The 21,632-nt window shown below is 44.5% G+C and overlaps 1 protein-coding gene across 4 annotated transcripts in view; it reads right to left on the bottom strand.

The window, feature by feature from the left end:
• LOC135282462 (transmembrane protein 132C-like) overlaps nt 1-18,637 on the bottom strand; it is a 174,026-nt gene extending 155,389 nt beyond the window's left edge. The window contains exon 1 of one of the 4 annotated variants that reach the window (XM_064392264.1): nt 18,620-18,637. Coding sequence is in view for 2 of the 4 variants with exons in the window: in XM_064392260.1 (XP_064248330.1) it covers nt 17,685-17,730 (46 nt within the window). In the remaining 2 variants the exon portion in view is untranslated. Of the gene's footprint in view, nt 1-311; nt 708-5,169; nt 5,321-17,684; nt 18,118-18,619 lie in introns of those variants that run through there. The other 3 variants (XM_064392260.1, XM_064392262.1, XM_064392261.1) reach the window with 3 other exon arrangements.
• Nucleotides 18,638-21,632: the final 2,995 nt, after the last annotated feature.

Genomic DNA, 21,632 nt, shown 5'->3' with positions numbered 1-21,632 from the left:
TTTTGATATCAAGGAAGAAAAAAACAAAAAGGAAATTAAGAGTTTGAAGGAAAGAAAAAGTTAAGAGAAATATAATGACAGCCTCTCAAACACATAATGGTCCTGCAGCAGGGGGAGGAGAGCTCTCCCCCTCTCAGCTCCAGGTTATCTGAGCTGCTGGATAAAGTCCATGGAGCCACCACTCTGCAGTGGCCATTCCCATACCCTCAGACACTCAGAGCAGGACCTGCAAAGCACATCCACCCCAACACCCCTTTCCATCAGGAATGCCCTTCCTGGAGAAAAGAAGGATAATAATAGCCAGGACTTACAGTTTATCATTCTTCTGACAGTCAGAAAGTAAGCTTGAAGTGAACTCCTTTCATCCCTTCCCACCCTTTCTCTGTGCTCTGTCTGGTGCACGGGGGTAATTAAAGTATTTTACTGCCTGACTGACAGCCCAGTGCCCCACGAGCCACAGGCAAGTAAAGGGCACGCATATTCCACAAGGAATGTAAACAGAGCCATGGCAAAATAGTCAGCAGTCACCTCCATCAGCATTCCTAAAAATCAAGGAACACTCCGCAGAACTTCCTTTTGCTCCCTCCATTGATGTTTTATATTAAAAATCAAACCCAGTCCCAAGTGAACAAAGATAAGAGCATGAACGTTCTTATTTTGCTCCGAGCATTCAATTTGCTAACGCATTTTAGCTGAAATTCCTGCTTAGTCACGCCTGACACAATCCAGTCTTTTAGGCAAACATTCCCTCCATTCTGTGTGCTATGGCTGCCAGCCAGCTTTCAGTTGATGTACCCAGGGCTTTCTGCTGGTGTCCAAGCACAGCGAGATCTCCCAGACCTGCTCCCACACAGCACTGCCACCCCTGCACACGCTCTCCATTTACAGACAAAGCACATGCAGATTTATGTAGAGGCAGCTCTGAATAATGCAAATTAATTTTAGAGATATCAAACAGAAAAACTTCCAAGTCAGGTTATACACAGGAAATAACTGCATGTCCTGAAACAAATAAATCTTTCTGCAAACAGCCAAAGGACATTATTCTTCACCCTGGAATTAAAGCTTTGTTCTAGGTGGATTTAAATGAAAAGCTTTGTCTCTGTGGAAAAACACCAATAGAAAAAAATCATAATTTGTTAAACAAAACACAAACCCAAACAATCTCCAAGGCTCCTACAAAAGGAAAGTGAAAAAGAAGGACAAAGCTTCTGATTAGAAGTCAGGCTCAGGAATTCTGACACTGAACACACTGTTCAGCTGCATTCCCTTCTCAGATGACTTCTTTAAAGTCCAGAGAGTTTTCTTTTGGTCCCAGACAAGATTTTTATCAAAAAGGAGAAAAGATGCCCAGTGTTTTGGCTAAGGACCTGACCATTGTTCTCACTACCAGGTCCTGGCTAACTCAGCTACCCACAGCCTTGACATTCAGAGCAAGAATCTGCTGAAGCAAAGTGCAGAAAGAAAGAAAAGAGGAAATCAGGTTTTCCCTGTTACCTGAAGCAGTGCTCTTGGGGTGCTGGGTGGCAAAGCAGCTTCCACACAAACCCAAAGGCAGAAAGGGAAAGCAGCCCAGCTCCCAAGCTGCTCTCGCTGATGGAGCCCTGGGCAGGCAGAAGGTGATTCCACTGGGGTCAATAAAAGCTGGCAAAGAATTCCCTGCCCTTCGGGGCACCAGGCAGCCCCTGCTGGTACAGCACAGCCATGCCCTGTCCTTCTCAACCCTTGGGAGAAGCATTCCATCTCCGTGCTCCTCCTGGGCTGCTCTGAGGTTTCTCGTGCCTGGAGCTGCGAGCAGATCGAGTTTCCTCAAGGTGAAAGAGCACTGAGAATGTCTCTGAACATTCAAACCTTTCTTCTCTTCTGATAGCAGCAACTCCTCTCTTCAGTTGTTCCTGCTCAAGGTTTCTCCAGAAATGCAGGAGAATAGAGCCTGCTCTGGAAACTGTTAGTTGTCCCCCAAAACATCATTAATTTCTGAGTGTGCTTTTTAAGATAGTTGGTTGGTCTGCTGCCTCAGCTCTAATTACATTTCTCGTGTCAATTAATTAAAACCATGCTAAACGAAATGCCAGTTTTTATTTAAAGTTTAGGAGAAAAAATCATGGGATACAATTAGATGTTACCAGACATGATCTCAGCAGGTTTTCAATTATTCTATGGATAATACAGCCCTAATTCAATACAAAGCTGTAATTAAGAATGTAATTAACTTGTGGCATTCTACTGATGTCATACACCACAAGAACACATAACAGTGCAGAATCCTTAATGGATTGGTCTTTTTCATCGAGGATGAATTAGGCACATAAAAATAATTTATTGTGGGAGCTTGGCCAACACAATGGCCACATCCAAAAAACAAAGTACAAAACCAAGTCTGTCCTGTCAAGGACGATCTGGCCAGAACCCAAAGCTGCACCTGCTCCCGTGGCATGGAATAGGGGGTCACCTTCAGAGCCAGGTGGGAGCTGGGTGTGCAGGGCTGGGGGAGCCCAGCAGCTCAGCCAGGTCCCTGCTGCAGCCTCTGGGCTGGGCTGTTCTCTGTGCTCAGCACACAGAGCTGCACGGAGCAGAGCTGCTGGGCTCCCTGGCTGCATAAAAACCTGCATTTCAGTCTGGGCTCCATCCCGTCTCTGTGCTATCACACCACTTCAACTTCACAGAAACCCTCCAGGTCACTTCTGCTTATTAAAGGAAGGTTTCTGAAACACAGAGTGCTCTGCTGGGCTGTCTAAAGCAAAGATTGCTGTTCTCAGTTACAATTATTTGAACACCACCATTTCCTTAGATTTTTTAATATATGACATCTAAGGGAGGAAGGAGAGAATAAAGTACATTTCCTGAGGAAACCAAAACAGGTCCCAGAAGAAAGCCCTCAGAACTACAAATAACAGCTCTGTGCACACTGCAAAAAGAACCTACAAAATATTTACTTTTCTTTCAAGTAAACCCTCTTGCAAGAAGGATAGGAGGATAAAAGCTCGATTTATCAGCCAAAGAATCCTGCACTATAGTTCAGTGGAGATGTGTCAGTAAACAGATGAAAATATCATCAGGTAAGGACTGACAGGCACTCTAGGAAGTATCAAGGAACTCTAGAGTCATTGAACAAAGACTTCTGAGACTTATTTAAAAGAGGACACTTCTGTTTTTCCTTCTCTCTGAACACTTAGCATTTCCCTTTCTTGAAAATAAATTAATTAATGGAGTGTCTTAAGGCTATTTCTGCTACTTGCTGGAGGAAATTACCACTCTGGCATTCAAATAAAGTTTCACTCTGTAAGCTGACTGTAAGGAACTTCATACAATGGACAACATAATTCTCAAAGCATTAACCACTACAGTCAAAAAATCTGTAAGTGGATTTTCTCAGTTTCAGTGTCAATAGCTTAATTAGCAGGAATATTTATAAAGATCTTAAAGTCTGACTTTTGTGGTTGAAGCCTAGAAAAAAATTTAAATTCAAACCTAAAAAAAGCATCAGATTAAAAACTGGGGGAGGTTCTTGTGATATTTTTCTCAACCATACAGGTCAATACCACTCCTGACCTCCAATGTGCCCAGCCTTTTCTGCAATGTGTTGAATCCTCACTCCCTGACAGCTGCAGAGAGCTTTTAGGGGATTCTACAACATCTGAAATCTGGTGGGGGAAAATATTTCTGCATGGAGTGTGAAAAAAGGGAATGGCAGATCCTGCTGACACTGCTCAGAGCACACACAGCAAGCCAAAGGTGGCCACTTCAATAATTTATAGGAAAACATTGCTTTGAGATTGGTTTTTTCCTGTCCTCTGCTCGGAGACCTAAAGAAGTCAACAACCTACAGGTTTTCCTCCCCTTGCCCAGTGTTGTTGGTAAATTTTCAAAGCATGCACAGTTCCAAGCTCTCTGCACTTGGGTCCTCCTCCTCCAGGTCTGCCAGGGATCCCAACCCCTCCACTGATGGATTCCATGCTCCCCTTCACGTTCTTTGGTTTCCTCACAAGGTCCCTCTCCTTGTGAAAGGGACACACCAACCCATCCTCTACCCACCAGCACATTCACCACTGACATCACCAATGTAAGAATGTTTGTGAGCTCACCCAGCCACAGAGATTTTCTTCCTCCAAGCAGTTATCACATACAGACACACTCAACAATCACCAGACATAGCTCTTTTCGTTTTCTAAAGTATCACTCCACTAAACTTGAACCAGATGTTGCCTTTATATATTTTGCTAATGCTATCAGTTTTTAATCAAAATGGAACTGACTAAATTCATGGTCTTAGTTAACAGCAAAGCTCCTTTGAATCACAAGATGTCTCTTTCAGATCAAAGTGGCACAGAAAGAGTCTGAGTTCAAATTTATTCTCGTGTATCCAGGGTCTTTCTTTAGGATTCTTACCCTTTTTCCACAGCTCAAGATGTTGGCACTTCATGAATCAATCTCAAAGGATATTAAAAGCAGCAGGAATAGCCTACAATGAGCCAGAAGGTTCCTTCACAAAAAAAGAATGTTAAGTTTGCCAAGGAAAGCACTAAAAAAGTAATAAGGAAATCCAGACTTAAACTTAATTCATCCCCACATACATATGCATTAAGATCCAGCCTTTAATGACAATTTATTTCTTGCAGAGTACTTGTGAGCAAGGCTGACAGAACAGACAGCTGCTCACCATTTCTTTATCATTTTGTATAACCCCATGCAGTCATTCAAGACACAATATTCAAGTGTTGCACTGAATTATGAACGTTCTGATAAACCTTTTAGGCAGCTTATCATGGTACTGTACAGCACACTTTAGAAATATTAATACATTTACTTACACAGCCCTTTGCTTGAACAGAATTTTCCAAGATTTTAAAAGGCTGAACTGCAGCACAGCAAAATTAGCAGCTACACTCTCAGAAGCATCTGCTAATACGGATGCCTAATTAGAAAACCTGTGGCCTGATTTTCTGAAGGATTCAGTATTAGTGCAAGTTCTGATCAAATCTCCTGCTTACATTAGGGACAGCTATAAAAAAAAAATCAAAGCAGAACAGAAATGTGCCATTTTTCCCCCAGCATAGCGCTGTGCAGCAGGAACATCAACCAAAAATAATTCCCCAGAGTTACTAAATTTCTTTGTCCTTCTACAGTCTCTGCTCCTTCCATGAGACACAAGTTCACCTGCAGACTTACCCAGCACGTCTGGCTACAGCAAGGGAAGATAAAAGAAGGATTCAGAAAACGGAGTCCTGAACGCCAAGGGAAATTGCAGAGAGGAAATATAAGATGCCTAGGACCAGATATCCCCTGCCTATCTTCCTTCTGTGGCTTGCATTTGGCTCCTGAGAGCAAGGCTGTGGTCTTGGAAGGGCTGTTCTGGGATGTTGCAGGATGCTGCCCCCAAGGCTGAGCGTGCAGAGCAGTGACAGCCACAGCACTCACTCACTCACTCACAGAGAGCCAGAGCTGCTCCCAGAGCTCAGCCCCACCAGCCCACACCTCCAGCACAGCCCAAGCCTGCAGACAATACCCTCCTTCAGCCCAAAAACTGGGATTTTTTCCCAGGAAGCTATCCATCCTGTGTGCAAAATGAGACAGCAGGCTGTGGATAAGCACCTGTTCCTTAACCCTTGGCGTGCCCCCAGTGCTTCCTCCTCCCTGGAGAAGGAGGCACCGAGAGCTCTGCTGCTCTCCCCTGCAGCTGGGCCCACCACGGCTCACAGGGAGGAACAAACCCAGCAAAACCCACCTGCAGCTCTGCCATCCCACAGGCAGCCTGCTCCCCAAAGACAAGATTCCAGAATAACACAAGTGGGCTGCTGCACCACCTCAATTCTGCATTAAGAGCAGACTAAACCCAATTTTCTGACTCGAGAAGTCTGGCAACTTTGAATAGATTTTTCATGGAATTAGACCAAAAGCTTCAAAATATTTTCATCCCCCTTTTTATGTGCCTTTTTGTAATGCAGGGACATGTTTGCAGGAGTTATCTGCAGTCATGAATCTTACTTAGTAAAAATGAATGCTAGCATTCATATATCATCATCACTTCAGAAAGAGAGATTAAGGAAAACACCATCTATCTTTGCCTCCAAAAGTGAAAATCACAGGATTTAACCCAACTAGTGCTGCTCCTGGAAATGATTCTAGCTGGCTAGAACTCAGGATTCTCCAGCTGCCTTTGTTCTCAGAAACAACTGAACCACTTCACAGAGACTCTTCTGAATCAGTCAGAAAACACACAGCATGAAAAACCTCAGCTAAAACTGCTTGAGCTTGAGACAGTCCCATTTTAAAAGTATTACAGTGCAAAGTGTTGCGCAGTTACTCTGTCACTTTCTGATCACGGGTATCTGCCACTTTTTAGATAGAAAAATGGGATTAGACTCATTTTAAAACTGCCAATTCAGACCAAAACCCCCTCAGCTTTACTGCACTTCCCTGGCTTCTTTCTCAACATAACACCTATCCACTAGGAAATATCACATGTGCAATGAATTAGACCACAGTCCTTTCATCTCAAACTGCTTTGAAATGTCACTTAGTAAACCCAGCAGAGTTTGTTTTCCCAATGAAAATAGATTTCTCCACTAAATCTTCACATGGGGAACGTACCATGTGGTTTGCATTTGCTGTTCTTCAAAACAGTTTCCCAAAAGCTTACACTGTTTGATTTCATTTTCAGTTAAGGGAGTTAAAACCTGAAATGTGGTGAGACAAATTAAAAATTATAAAAGAGGGCTGAGGTGGGGGTGTGTATATTCACCCTCTACTTATGTAAAGTGCTATTTACTTTTGGGCCAATTTAGTACAGTAAATTTCAATATAAATCCAAGTATATTTCTTCAATAACAAACAAATTTAACAAAAGTAGAGGCCGGCAACTCCCAACTTGTTTTTTAAGAAGGTTAGATATTAGAGTAAAATTGGGATAACCAAATGCACAAAACAGAGCACAGGTAACAGAAAAGGGAGATTTTCACCCCCATTTGATGCGCAGAAATACAAACTTACTCTGTAGATGGAAGAAGAAAGGTCCTTTGGGAGTCAAAACATCCCATCAATGTGAATTATCCTCTGGAAGCATTCCTTACTCTTCTGTGATCACTGGAGCAGGGAGCAGTTCAGGATCTTAACTTTAGCTACAAGTCTGTGCAAAAGGGATGTGCAAAGAGTGCTGAGCACGCACCAGGAGCTGCAGGCCCTCATGCTCACAGAGAAATGATTGGTTTAATAAAGCTCACCTGGTTACAGCGCTGGCCTCACCAGCACCTGTGTACAGTAAAATTGTTCCCACCAGTCCAGGACATGAAAACACTTCAGCTGCAGCCCGAGAGAATCCCTCCCTCTAAAGCAGATGTCTGCATTTGGGAACTCAAATCACCCTCCTGAGCAAAGGCCATTCCCCTGAGCACCAGGAACAATAACTTGAGCCAGTATACTGAACCCAAACTGAGTTTTAAGGCCCGATTCCCAGTAAGAACCAAACCACCCAAACCCTACAGCCCACCAATGAAAACGCTGTGATTTCTTCCCACCCTCCCTGCCTGTGTCAGCTGGAGAGAACACTGACATTCAGGAGTTCTCAGCATCAGGTGAAGCCAGAAACCAGCACATGAACCATTGTTTCATAAAGTCAGAGATGAAGTGGGAAACTGCTGTGCTGGTAAATCCCCAGAGCAAAATTCCACCAAAACTGAGCTGCTCTCTGCGTCCAGAAAGTGTGTGAGGCTACAGCATGACACAGGGCAGAGCAAGGGAAATTCTGGTTACATTTCAGTTCTACAGAGGTGAAAACCAAGTAAGTAATCACAGATAAATACATTTTAAATGCCCCGACTTGTAACAGCCAAATAATTTGCATTAAATGCCCTTTAATAACTGAGCAAATGGACTCAGATTGTTTCAAACATCCGCTCATGAAGGATACTGAGCGAGTTCTCTTTGAACTGCACCTATCACTTATAAAGAGAATAATTATCACTAGAAGAGAGAAATTTCCAAAATCACTTAAATTCTCACATGGTCTAGCAGTGCCAAATTATACCTCCCATCCTGAACTTTCCCCTCTTCCCACAAAGGAATACATAAATGCTGGGGGAAAAAAATCATCATAAACTATTATCTGTCTGTGAGTAACACTGCGAATGTCTGACACATCAAATCCAGCTCTGCTCATTGGAAGGGAAATTGCATGGAAAACAAGGTGGGCTGAAGGCATTTACCAAGCAACCATGACTTGTTAGATAAATAAACCCTGTCAGCCAACAGCTTGTGCCAGTGTCTTGGCAGGTCTTCACGTCCAGGTTCTAACACTGAAATCTCATCTTTAATTTTAGAAAAGTCCACAGTCATAAAATCATGAACAACCAAAAGTCAAGAGAAAATAACAAGCCCTGGAGAGCCATGGCTGCAATCTGACACACCCTTACTAAGGGAAAAAGGAGGGAGGAGGTGCAAGGGGCGCAAAAAAAGCTCAGAACACTGCTGAAGTCTAAACGGGCTTGGAAGCACTGCTGAACTGATTTGCTCTATAAAGCTGAGAGGCAATTCAGGGTCTAGATCAGGATCCAAATTTTAGAGGCATTCAGAACTGTGGATTTAATTCCAATTCACACATCTCAGCAACTGACAAGGGTGGATCCTTTTCCTCTTCTCAAAACAAAAACAAATCAGTGTAAGTTCTGTTCAAAGGAACCATTTGCATTTTGTGACTTTCCTGAACAATACTGCCTAAAGGCATGATTTTTTTACCTCAAACCAGTCCTGACATGACTGCACTACAGGATCATGTTTAAATGTCATCTGATGATTCCTATTAAAGTGCCACAGTTTCATCACTACAGCTAATTTAATTCTAAATGAATTTTCAAAACCAAGACTAAAGTTCAATGGAAGCCTGAAGCTTTGAGGACTTGTGAAGCTTTGAGCCTGAACTACAGCGATATCCAGCTTTAATCCGTGAAATAGCCAAGGCAACACACGAATCTCTGCTTCTTTGAATAAGGCCATAATGCAATAAAGACCTTCCAGATGGACCTTGCACCATAGGTGTTTCCACACTGCTCTTTCAAGACCAGTCAGCAGCACCCTTTTATCTCCAGACTCCTGGTGACACTCCAAAGGAAAAAGGAGAATATTCTAATTCCATTATGTCACATACAATTGGAAAAATTCCTTTTACCAGCTTGCTGACATTCCAAAGCACAACACATCAGCTCATGGCATCAATATGAAAATGTAACTAATGGGCACCTGCAGTGAATTGTTGAGCACTGTCATGTGGTCCTGATCTTTTATCAGGCTGGGGCTATCCCTCAGTAAAAATGTAACAGCAGTAATTCACAGTGAAACACGAAACATCGAAGTTCACATCCCACCAAAAGAGCAGAGAAGGAGAAAGCCCAGATTAAACTCATCATTAAAAATGTGGGAATGCAAGGAATAACAACAAAGTATACTACAAAGTATGACAAAGCTGTAATACAAATTGATGCTCTACAAGATTTTACATAAACCTGTAGCAAAATTGAAGCCCTCACGAGTTTTTAGGATTGTATTATTCCTAACTAGGTATCCACCCCTCACTAAGGGGCAGCCAAATTCAATCTCCCTCTTCCCCCATGTTCTGATCAGTGAAAATTAACAGGTATTCTGAAGTCAATACTATATTAACTTCCCCACAGTAGTTATTTATTCTATTTGCTACTCTTTATTTCATGCCAGCAGAGTGAGAGGTCATTTGATTCCACAGTGCAAAAATCAAACATTCTGGCTGTTTCCAGAGAGATATGAAATTAGAAAGTAAAAAAACCACCACTTCGAGTCGTGAGAAAATGATTTAAAAGAAAAAAGATGGATAAGGCACAATTGCTGTCTCCACCAGCACACCCACAGCACCAACCCAAGGATGGCTGCAAATGAGTGCATGAATCAAACAGCTTTAGCAGCCCAGCAAACACAGCCCTGCTCAGGCTTCAGTCTCCACACGAGTCTGATGGCATTGCACAATGACTGACAGGGTCATTCAGCTGCAGACAGCAGGAATTAAAATTAATTAAGTCACAAAGCAGCAGGGCCTGACTCCATGCCCAGCGAGGGAGGCTCCACCTGGCTCCAAGGGGCGCTGGAGCAGGAGACACCCAAAGGTCTGTGCCCACCTGTCCAGCTGTGCTTCTCCTCCTCCACTGCTCCAGGAGAGCACCCTGGAGGGACAGGGCATGGCAAACACCGGGATGGGCACTGCCCTGCCCACAGCTCAGGGCAGAGCTGCAGAGAGCCCCTGGAATGCCAGGAGGGCAGAGCTCACCCTGGGCACAGCAATCTCCATGGGTTGTAGCTCTAAGGACACACCGACACTTTCCCTAAGCAAAACCATCCTTTCCAACGTTGCTAACTTGACATCCCATCAAATCACCCGTGGACTGTCTGCTCAGCCATCTCCCACTCTCCTCCTGGCACGTTTCATCAGGGTATCAGTGCTTCCCAAACAAGGGGTCAGCAACTATTTTTAAACAAAGGAAAATCCAGAGTTTCTAAACCCCCGCCCCCCTCCACGAGCTCTGTTCTTGTAAACCACTGAATTCTTGGCTGAAGTTCTGGAAAAGAAAAAAAATTGATTCAATCTGAGGCAGATGCTTGGCACAGAATACTTCAGCTGAAACAGTTAATGGTTGGGGAATTTATAAGAAACTAAAACCAAACTCTCCTAATGACAACTCTAATAGCAGTGGTGCTACTAATCCTGGTTGAAATAATAGTGCAAGAAACTCAGGGTTTGGGGTTTTTTTTAATTTGTGGTGGGGGTGGTGATGGTGTATGTTTGGTTTGAGCTCAGGAAAATAGTTTTATCTTAAGCATCAAAAAGCACATTCTACCTGCATGAGGAAATGGCAGTACATTAATGCAAGCCTCACTTTTATTTGTTCAACACGATACAGAACCAGCAAAATGAGAAAAAAAACTCCGCCAGATACAGAAATCAAAGCTGCCTCGTTTACAGAGTGCCTCTCCTGTGCTCTAACCTCTCCGTGTTTAATATCCTGCAGTGGATATATGATGTAAGCAACTCCCAGAACAATCCCTTGTTTTACTGGAGTGTCCCAGGACAAATTAAAGCCATACACTGCAACTGCTGGGCTGCAGGACCCAGCTCAGCTCTGCTCTCCCTCCCCCCTTCTTGCTTATTCAAGCAGTAGGCTGATCCCAAGGTGATACAAACTCACCCTTCATTTATTTATTATAAAAAAAGTGTATTTTATGTGCTTTATCTCCCCTGAAGCAGTTTCCAGAGGAATTAGAGGCACGCCAGGGCTGGCACACAAAAAGAGGGGAGCTCAGTTTGGGAGAGGGCAGAAACCTGGCAGCATCAATTTCCACTGGCTCAGGCTGGTAAGGAACAGCACCCTCAGGCAATACAACTGGTTAGAAAATGGAATTTCACAAGGACAGAAACGAACATTTCAAAAGTTAACTTTCACTCTTAATCAGAAGGAAAAATTAAATGGTTACATGAAGTTACAATGCTTTCCAGAAGTTGTTTGGAATGACAAATCTTTTCATCACAGCTCGATTTTGTAAAAGCAATACAATATTACAGAAATACATTAATAGAATATCTGTCAGTTTATATCTGAATACATCTACTTGAAGTCAAAATGGTCACTTCATGTGAAACAGTTCACCAAAAATAGAGAATCATCTAAGTAAATTTGGGATGCAAGCCTAATTTTAAAAGCAAGTTGTCTTGTAAATTGTATCAGTTTCAAAAATATTTTCAAATTAACAGCTGCCCAGTTGAAAAATGGTACCAAGTAGCAAAATGGAAGAATTACCTAAGTAACAGAACTTTAAACACACTGGTGGGGATATTTTAACATCTACACCCTGGGACTGCTTGCTGCAGCTCATGAGCAGAATCCAGCGGTCCAAGCCCTCTGCTGCATCAGGGACACCAGCTTTCCTTTAATTTACTCCAGATTTCCTCTTTGGGCACAGAAAAGGTGATTTTTAAATATACTCAGGAAAAAAATTAAGTCTTTTTTTTTCTACCCAAAAAGTTTGATTTTGGTGGGTGGTTTTTTTTGTTTTTTTTTTTTTTTTTTCATAAATAAGCAACTTTCTCAAGCTTTACCTTCAAACTTTTCTCATAAATGTCAAAATTCCTAACCACTGTTTCTGGGCTTAGTGCTGGCTTCATGGTATTGGAAAGGGCAAGTCACCTACAGCAGGGTGGTATCTTACAGAGAAATACACAACTAAAAGCACCAAACACAGAAATTTTGGCAACAGCCATTAACGTAATTATGATTAAAATATTTAAAATTTCACACTGCACTTCTACAAAATTATACAAACTTTACAACAACTGGAGAATACTAAAAATAGGTGTGAGAAGAAATGATTAACAAAAATCCACCGTTTGACCTCACCCATGACACTTGTAGCACCAGTGGATGGCACAACCAGGTTGAATTCCTGCAGCAGGGAACAATAAAAGCGCCCACTCCAGGGGACTCGTGTGGCTGCTCACATCTGTCCAGCTGCTGCAGCTGCACAGCTGCAAGAGCAGGCTTTGCTAACGACAGTGCCACTGCAGCTCGCATGATCTCTGTTGTTCAAGCAAAAAAAGTGCCAGCAAAGGCTGTGTGCAAGCACAGAGGTACTGACCCAAGATGTCAGCGCTGCAACAGGAAGACATTAGCACATTTCTTAAGTGTAATGGGAAAGAACCACTTAGTCCCAACGTACTCCCCTAACGAAAAGTTCACTTAATTGACCGGGGCTGCAAAGCTGCCAGTAATTTTAGTGATGGGGGTGACACTTTGTTTATGGAATCCAAGCTCCACAGATTAATATGCTTTAGACTAGCAAGGAAAATAGAAGAGTACACTCACTGGGTCATTTCACTAGATACAGCTGAAAAGAAAAATGCTGACCTGAGGCTGTGTATTGACCCAAAAAAATGTGAACAAATAGATAAAGAGAGAGTATTTCCATTTGCTAACTAAAACACAGGCACTGCTGGGCTGAAATGATTTCCAGAGCGAGATGCATCCGCAGGCTTTTAGCAGATACCTCTGAGTGAGGAGACTGCAGAAGCTATGAACTTTGAATGCACCATTTGTCCGTCCCTGTTTCAAAGGGGTCACATCTGTCACTAGAGCCTGAGCCAGTCCACAGAACACAAAACAGTACAACTGCTTGAAGAGCTGAACACTGTGAAACTGTTTTGCCAGGGTACTGAGTCTGTAAGGAAGGCTGAATAAAATATAAAGGACTCAGGCCTCTAAGAGCAAGTCAGGACAAGAGTTTGAACTAGACAAAAACAACTTTTCTGGCCAGAAAGTTATTGCTAATGACTATGAAGGACAGGCAAGTAAAATTTCAGCCAAATACCTTAAGCTGACACCTTATAGCATCCCAAAATACTGCCTGTATTTTTATCACTGGAGTGTTTAGATAATAAACAAACCAAAAGTCCCACTGGAGAAGGTGGCCAAACCGGGGTCAAGTCTTTCACCAAAGTGGCAATCACAGTGGGTAAGAGACAGGGAGAAAATGATTGTGAAAACCAGCAAGGAGTGGTAATCCTGACAGCAGAGAGCAGGTACAATCCTGCTAACAGCCTTCCTTACCCTAACCCCCTCCTTTGTGCAGTCAGCTCTCCCTGCTGCACAGGAAATGTCTGCTCCAAGCTGACGGACAGGTGTGACTGGAAGTCACCCAAAACATGCATTTGCTTTCCCCACCATCCTCAGTTCACCTTTTTAACATCCCTACTGGATGGTCTTCCATTACTGTCTTTACACCCCAGTTCTCTCAACTTGTTGCCATTTTACATCTTTTATAATAATATGCTTTTTGTCTCTCTGGGAATAGCTGGGACACATCTAGTGGAGCCTGCCAGATAGGAACCACTGCCAAAATCTCGCTGTGGCAGCACAAACTTGCATGCAGCTTATGAGTAAATAAACAAATTTACCAAAGCTCTGGAGAAAACTGGGATTCTGCACAGAAATCTCTGACACCTCTTTAATAGCACGGTCACACCCTGAAGACTGCAGGCTTTAATTTACTTTTTTGTTACTTAATTGTCTTAGATAGGCACAACCTTAACCACACCTGGAAAATAAAGCTCTGAAAGATTTACTGCAGAAGGGCATAGCCTTGAAAACTCTAACCAGGAAAGTTTGTATTCCAACACTTTTGGCAAATTTGCCATTATTCACAGAGTTTCTGGCTATTCCTTACAAGCCAACTTTTCAGTAATGCTGGACTTCTGCTTTGTCATTAGAGTTTAAAAACACAGAACTAAACCCCAATTCACAATAAAACCCCATCCCTTCATCCCAAAGAACAGAATTTGCCAATACCTACTAACATTTGGCCATTTAAGAAAACATAACATTGTGCTGTTCAGTACTTAATTTTACACAGATATTTAGTTCTGCAACTCAAGAGCCAGACACACATTTATGCATTAGAAAAGCGATTACAGGGATGATATTTAATATCACAGTCATGCACTTAGAAGCAGCTTTGAAGAGCCATTTGTAGTACAACTGCTGGGTGTTTTACTAGGTAAGTACAGTGTCTAATAAACTTTGATCTACTACCAAATATGAAAACAAAGTAAAGTGGAATATTAATAGCACTATCTCCATTTTGAAAGGGTTCTATCCAGAAGAGAGATTAGCCACTTATAAAAACTCCACGCAGCTATAATTTAACATAATGCAAGTTCCTGCTGTGCTCTTGGCTAGCACTAACGTGATGAAATTGAGAAAAAGGAAATGTACGAAGTTTTCCACAACAGTAGGGTATGCCATGCTACTAAACTTCCAAAATCAGATATAAAAAACCCTCGCTGCTTGATTAATTTCAAATCAGAATGAAACAATATTCAAAATAAAGAGCCTCACTCAGTGTCCACTGCAGTGCAACAAAAACAAGGACGTGCTGCAGGGCTGTGGGATGCAGAAGGGCAGAGCAGAGCCCTGGCAGGTGCTGTGCCAACCCATGGATGCACAGCTGTGTTTGCATTTGGGCTCAAACACTGCTCCTGTACCTAAAATCCTGCTAACTCCACGCACCTCGAGCAGCTGCTCCTCTTCAGCACTTCCTTGCACTTACAGACGCTTGTGCAAACAATTCAGTTCTCTGGCTGTGCATCCTTAAACGCTTTTTTAGGGCTCAGTGTTCTTGCAGTTTCTGTGAGCCTTGTTCTAGCTCACTGCTAACAGGAAAATGAAGATTCCCACTTATCTATCCATGACAAAGTGAAGTAAATCTGTACATGTGTGTTCACATTTACGCTCTGCCTCAGAAAAGCTATTCAAATAAATAAATAATCTTCCTTCAAGCTCATGAATACCTCCTATAGGCTATAAAGGGGCTTAAGCACATGCATTAGCACTTTGCTGAAAAGAGGTCATTTCCTGAAAGGAATATATATACACTTGGGATTTACTTATGTAAATACAATTTCACACACATCCTCTCCACCTAAGGAGCAGCCATCCAATAATTGGTATGTAAAACATGTGCTTGCACCTAAATGCAAGAGCACTTTTGCACACTGACTTTTATACATCCTGCTCTGACTAGAGGCATGGCTCAAATTAAATGCCAAGCTTCTTTCTTGAGATTGAATGAATTAACATTATTGGCCAGATAATAACCCCAGCATAATGGCACACTGAGGCCTAAGGCAACATTTCGTGAGAATTTTCTTAGAAATTCAAGCCTGATAGGAGATGCTAATGAGTTTAGAGAAGTAAATATGGCTCTTTAAATAGCAAACGACAACTTGTCTATAACAGTAAGTTTCTCAGCACATTTACAAACGTTTTTGCTTGCGAGCTATAAAGTGACTTTCATTTAGTTGGACTTTAGCTCTCAAGAACAATCACTATCCTCACACGCCAACAAAGAGAGCGCAAATACACGAGGGGAGCGCAAATGAAACGCTCATTAAGGCGCCACAGGAAACTATACAAACACCTTATTTAATAAGTTTAATTAAGTGGCTCTTTTCTAAATCATACAGCGGCCAACAATGCTCAGGCCAATTCCCCGCTCAGAAGCTCTGCTTTTCTCCCCTGAAGGAAAGCAATATTTTGTCTTTTCCTCCCCAGAGCCCCCGCAGCAGCTGCTGGCAGTGCCTGGCTGGGGCACCTCTCCTGCACGGCTGAGCCAACGCTGAGCCAGGGTCCTGCAGGGCTTGAGGAGTTGGGTTGTTTATAGATTCTCCCTGTAGCACTTTCTCCTGCCTTTACACAGAATCATAACCTATTTCTGCTGTACAAATACCTTCCTAGAGTGTCCAAACGCTGGTGCCTAACTCAGCATGCCAAGCCCAGTGCCAACACTCACTGCAGATGTGCTGGTGACCATCAAAGCAGCCCCACAAACGCCAGGCACTCTTCACAAACCTTAATCCCGTGCAGTCCCTCAAGGTGAGCACCAGGCTGATCTAATTCTCACCTCCAGGCTACAGCAATCAGAACAGAAACCCGCATTTTAGACTCCACATCGCACTTCCAGAGCGTGCCGAGTCACTGGGCTGTCCATTAATTTTAATGCACGTTGAAATGACCGGCATTTAGAGGCCATGCAATTTTCTGCCAAGTGCTTTGTTTTCCCTGCCGACTGGGGTGGGAAAAGTCCTTTTATGAGTCGCTCCTGATTCCGCTCTTGCTTCACCCTTGAGATATTTCTGTATCTCTCACGGCTGCCTCCACTGCCCTGGGAGAGAGGTTGGCAGGGCTGGACCGAGCTGAACAATGAAGAGTCTTTTAGGAGTAATCTTCTTACGACAGTCAAAGAGCACCACTAATACCAGCAGGATAAAGGGCAAAATTATGTTTTTATTCCTAGGAATGGCAACAACAGCAGGCATTGCAGATAGCTTAGGAAGTTTCCACACCCTGCCACCCAGACGGGGAGGAGGGCATGGTTTAATAAAGCATCCACAACCATCACGTTTCGTCTGAGCAAGAAAACAAGAAGTGTTGAGACACGGCAGTCACCCACTATTCTGCACAGAAATCCCCCTTGGGAGCATGCACTGTCTGCATCCCTGAGCCACTTCAGAAGAGATTTGCCTTTATCAAAGGAACTCTCTCATCACAGAAGTTCAGCGATGAGAAAAACCCGCAGATCATTCAAATGACCTCTCTGCTAAGCCAAACCTGTTCCTCGGCTGTCCCTTTGATCAAGATAACAAGCATCTCGTCCAGCCCAGGTGACAGCTCCTCCATGCAGGCTCCGGAGCCAGCACCGCACAATTCCGGTGTCATTTAAGGGACGCTATTCCCAGGCACTGTCACCGCGCTGCTCCTGGAGCTTTCACCGCTGCCCAAATTCCGCTCCAAGCCGCCGCTGGGACACCCCCTCCCACAGAGACGCTCTTTTAACCCACCGCAGTAATTAACACGCATCCGTAAAATCATCCCTGATAAGGACCAAAGTAAACTTTGCCCGTTTCTCACACAAACGCAAGCTCGCAAGGTTTCCCACCACTCACACAACCGCCGGGAGAGAAAGCAGCAGAGAGGCAGCGGCAGGACTGCACGGAGAAGGCAGGGGGAGAGGAGGAAAGGACAGCACAGCCCACACGCTGACACGAGCACTCCCGGCTCGGGCAGGAGCTGGAGCCGCCGGGGCGCGATCAACTGGTGCCCGCTCCGCTGTGTGCCCCTTACCTCCGCAGAGCAGCGCTCCGAGCAGCAGCCGGGCCGCCCGCGCCATGCCGGGCGGCTGCCGGGGCGCCGGCCGCGTCCCGCCCGGCCCGGGGCTGCCGGGGCTGCCGGGGCGCCGGCCGCGTCCCGCCCGGCCCGGGGCTGCCGGGGCCCCGGCCTCGTCCCGCCCGGCCCGGGCTGCGGAGCTCCTCCGCCGTTAGCTGTCCATCGCTCCGCGCCCGCAGCGCCCTCAGCGCCAACCCCGGCGGGCACCGCCGGCGCCCATGCTGGGTGCCCGGCCCGCGCCGCGGGCGCTCCCCGGACAAAACTTTCGAGGCGGCTGAGCAGAGGGAAGGCGAGGTGCGTGGAGCGGCGCGGCTGGCGCGTCCCCGCGGCCGCTGTCCGGCTGCGCCGGCCCCGAGCGCCCTCCGCCGCTCTCCCCGCCCGTGTGAGCGGCCGCGGCGCGCTCCGACACTTTTCCCTGGGAGGAGGAGGAGGGATGGATGAAGGGAGGGGGCACCGCCGAGCCCCACCCTCAGGGGCGTGAGGGGACGGGGACGTGAGGCGGCGATGGAGCGGGACCCGCGGCTGAGGCGCTGAGGCGGCGGCTCAGGGCTCGCAGGGTGAGAGGGGCCCGGGCAGGCCCTGGCAGCGAGGGGAGCCCACAGCGGGAGCGGGAACCGAGCGATGGACGGAGCGGCCCAGCCCCGGCCCCACCGCGGAGCTCCTGCTGCGAAAAGGTAAAAACTGCAAACCGCAAGGAAAAAGCCCTGTCAAAAGACGAGAGTGCCCTGTGTGCCATCCTCTCCGGGCGGAGGGGAGCCCACCGCGGGACACCAGGGCCCGGCTGCCCGTGTTTGTCCTGCCTGGGCCTTTCTGCCCGTGTTTGTCCCGCCTGGGCCTTTCTGCCCGTGTTTGTCCCACCCGTGTTTCACCAGGCCCCGCCACCGCCTCCTCACCCTCTTATTTTGCCTTTCGTACACGTTCTCAGTCCCATCTTCCAAACATAATTCACAGGCAGCTGTTTCATCCCCGTTCCTTTAGTTTTGATGCTTTTCCCCTGGGCATCCTGGGTAGCTGGCGTCTCTTTCCTCCTTCTTGTGGCAAAAAAAATTAAAATGTAAATATTTGTGGCCCAACAGTAAACACACTTTCAATGATATTTACTACAGCCGTAGCACACAGCAAGCAAGGGGCAAGTTGGTATCAAGTAGTGAGTATTTGAAATATACTAAGGGCAGGGAAATACACAATCTGAAATATACCAAGGGCACCCAAGCAGGGAAAAAAGCCCTCCACGAACACTCTGTGACAAAGCAACTCCTTTAAATGGTGCCTTATTCCCAGTCTGTTGGGTTTATCCTGAGAAATCAGGCTCTGATCCTTCAGGCAAATGCAGCATTCCCCTGTAGCTGGCCAAAATCAGTGAGGCTCTATCTGCAGTCAGTTCCTGAAAAAGGTGGCAAAGTTTCTTAGTAGAGATCACCCTAAACCAAATGAGTAAAGCATCTTTTGGCAGATTCTAAAAAGCCTATTGTTCGTGCAAGACATTATCCCTGGTTTTATAAGCCAAGTCAGGACAGAGTTCCTTAGCACAGAGATTTCCAGGGAGGAGCTGCAGAGAACTTTGTGCTGTCATGGTTTACACGATTTTATTGTCAGTAGCAGCTAATTCAAATATGGAAAAAGCAAAAAAAGGATAGCATATGGATGCAATTTCAATGTAATTTTTCCCACAAGAGTGTAAAGAAGCGTTTCTCATTGAAAAACTCATTCCAAAATGTGTAACTGCTTTAGTCTCTTCTGCTTGATTGTAGATTTTGCTAGACACTACAGATACTTGTTGGATGAGTTTAAGTATAAGAATCCAGCAGTTGACAGTAAAACACAGCAGCTATCAAACATTTATGTCCTGTATCTAGAATGTGTAGATAATGTAGACAATTCATCTCATTTATAAAAAAAGCAGCCATGGTGACAAGAAATGCTATTTCTTTCCAAGGCAACTTTCGCTAAGGGACCAAAACCCAATCCTATCATAATTCATAAACTAGCAACATCTGTCTTCTTTGAATTGTGGAAGAAAAAAAATCAGTCTGATGTAAATTAGATGGAACATGAGATTATTCAGAAGTACTGACAGGCAGTAGAGGTCCTATTTATCAAGTCTGAGCTGCAGTCTGTGCGTTACTTGCACGAGAACAAAGTTTTGGAAGTTGCACCTTGAGTCCATTGGCAGAGGCTCTCATGGGTATGAGGCAGAAGTCAAATAACAATGGTAAAGAAGTCTGGACAGAATGAGTTTTTCTACAACTGTTCTTACTCCTGTGAAATTTGATTTCCTGTCCTTCTAGGTACAGCAACTGAGTACCAGAGTTTTCGGTACAGGTTCTGCCAAGATGATTTGTTTAGGCTTGCATTTTCAACTGAAGGAGTTAAGTGCACAAATCACACTCAAAGAACCCAGATTAATTTCTTTCTTTAATGCATTTATTGTGAAAATATGGGTTGCTGTGAACAGTTTATGACAACAGCTCAATTAGCACCAAACACAAAAACAGAGCAGTGTGTCTGAAGGCAGGGGACAGCATATAAGGAGTCCTGAAAAAGGAAACTGTAACAGTAAATAATACAGAAAATGTCCTTACCTACCTTTGATACAGTCCAAAGTGTGTCTCTAAAGATCAATCAAAGCCATTGGAATTATCTGGAATCCTGAATAGGTTTGTATTTTTGTGATGTTTGATTGTAAGTTTGTACATTTAAAGTTAGATTCTGACATTTTACTCATGGTGGTTTTTGTGCTGCTCAGATTATCCAGTTGAAGGTTAGTTTGGAGAATCCATGGAACATCAGAATCTCAGGAATTTCAGTTTTGCAGTCTTTATGGGCTCTCATGACTTTAAATAGACAAAACCAAAACTTTCAATCTTACATGTAGCATATTCCCTGCAAAAACTGTGAGGAAATGAGGAACGTGCTCAGAAGCAGGGAGAGTGGCTGCACCAAAGTTGTCTTCCTAAGGCCAGTCAGCCTCTAAAAATGTTCAAATGTACCAGATAATGTACTTTAGGCTGAAAACGCAGCCTTTGAGGGCTCTCAGCTCCCTCTCTGTATTTTGCCAGCCACGATGTTGAAATCACGTGCCAATTCACTGACCCACTGCTAACAAATGAAAGCAGAGAGAAAAACCCATCAAATCAAAGCTCCCATTTCCGTGTGCAGGTAGCAATTGCCAGAGGAACTCTCCAAGCCCTGTGCAGGCATTGGGGTGTTTTCTGTTTTGTATTTTGTCATGCAGAAATTCTGTTCATCAAATATATCTCACCAGCATTTCTCAGGTGAAAACATGATCATATACTTGGAGAAGTAGCATTTTGTGAGGTGATTGAGCATGATAGCAGGTACTACAGCCATCCAAATTGCTATTTTTTGGTTAGGGAATGCAAAAGCTATAAAGTTGTCTTGTTCTGTGCATGGGATGGATAATGTCCATCAGAAAATGGAAAAATAATTGAAGTATAAGTCTGTACACAATCTTCTTAATATGAAAATGTGGGGGATTTAAGGCAAAAATTGACTAAAACTTGTGCTAATTAGACTTTCAATATGTAAAGAAATTCAGAAACCTGTCAGCCAACCCTAAGCCTGGACTGGCAGCAGAAGTGTGTCAGAGGGGATAACCTGACAGAACTCCAGAACGCAGGTGTTGGCACTGTGATGTCCTTCAGCACTCCTGACATACCTGAGCGTAGCAGACACTGCAGTTAATGGTGACTTTAATAACTCTGTGATGTTACGAGGTCCTTGCTCACTCCCCTGTCACGCAGGCAGATTTCCACTGCCCTGGGTCCGTGTGAGGGGGTTTGCAGTGCTCCCCCAGGCCAGTGAGCTGCTGCTCAGTTTGAGCACTCCTGCCACTGCATCATCCCAGGGGCTCTGGCTTTCAGTGTGACCTTAAACAAGGTCCCT

Source organism: Passer domesticus, chromosome 17 (genome assembly GCF_036417665.1).
Source record: "Passer domesticus isolate bPasDom1 chromosome 17, bPasDom1.hap1, whole genome shotgun sequence".
Taxonomy (NCBI): Eukaryota; Metazoa; Chordata; class Aves; order Passeriformes; family Passeridae; genus Passer; species Passer domesticus.
This window is presented reverse-complemented; position numbering and strand designations above follow the sequence as displayed.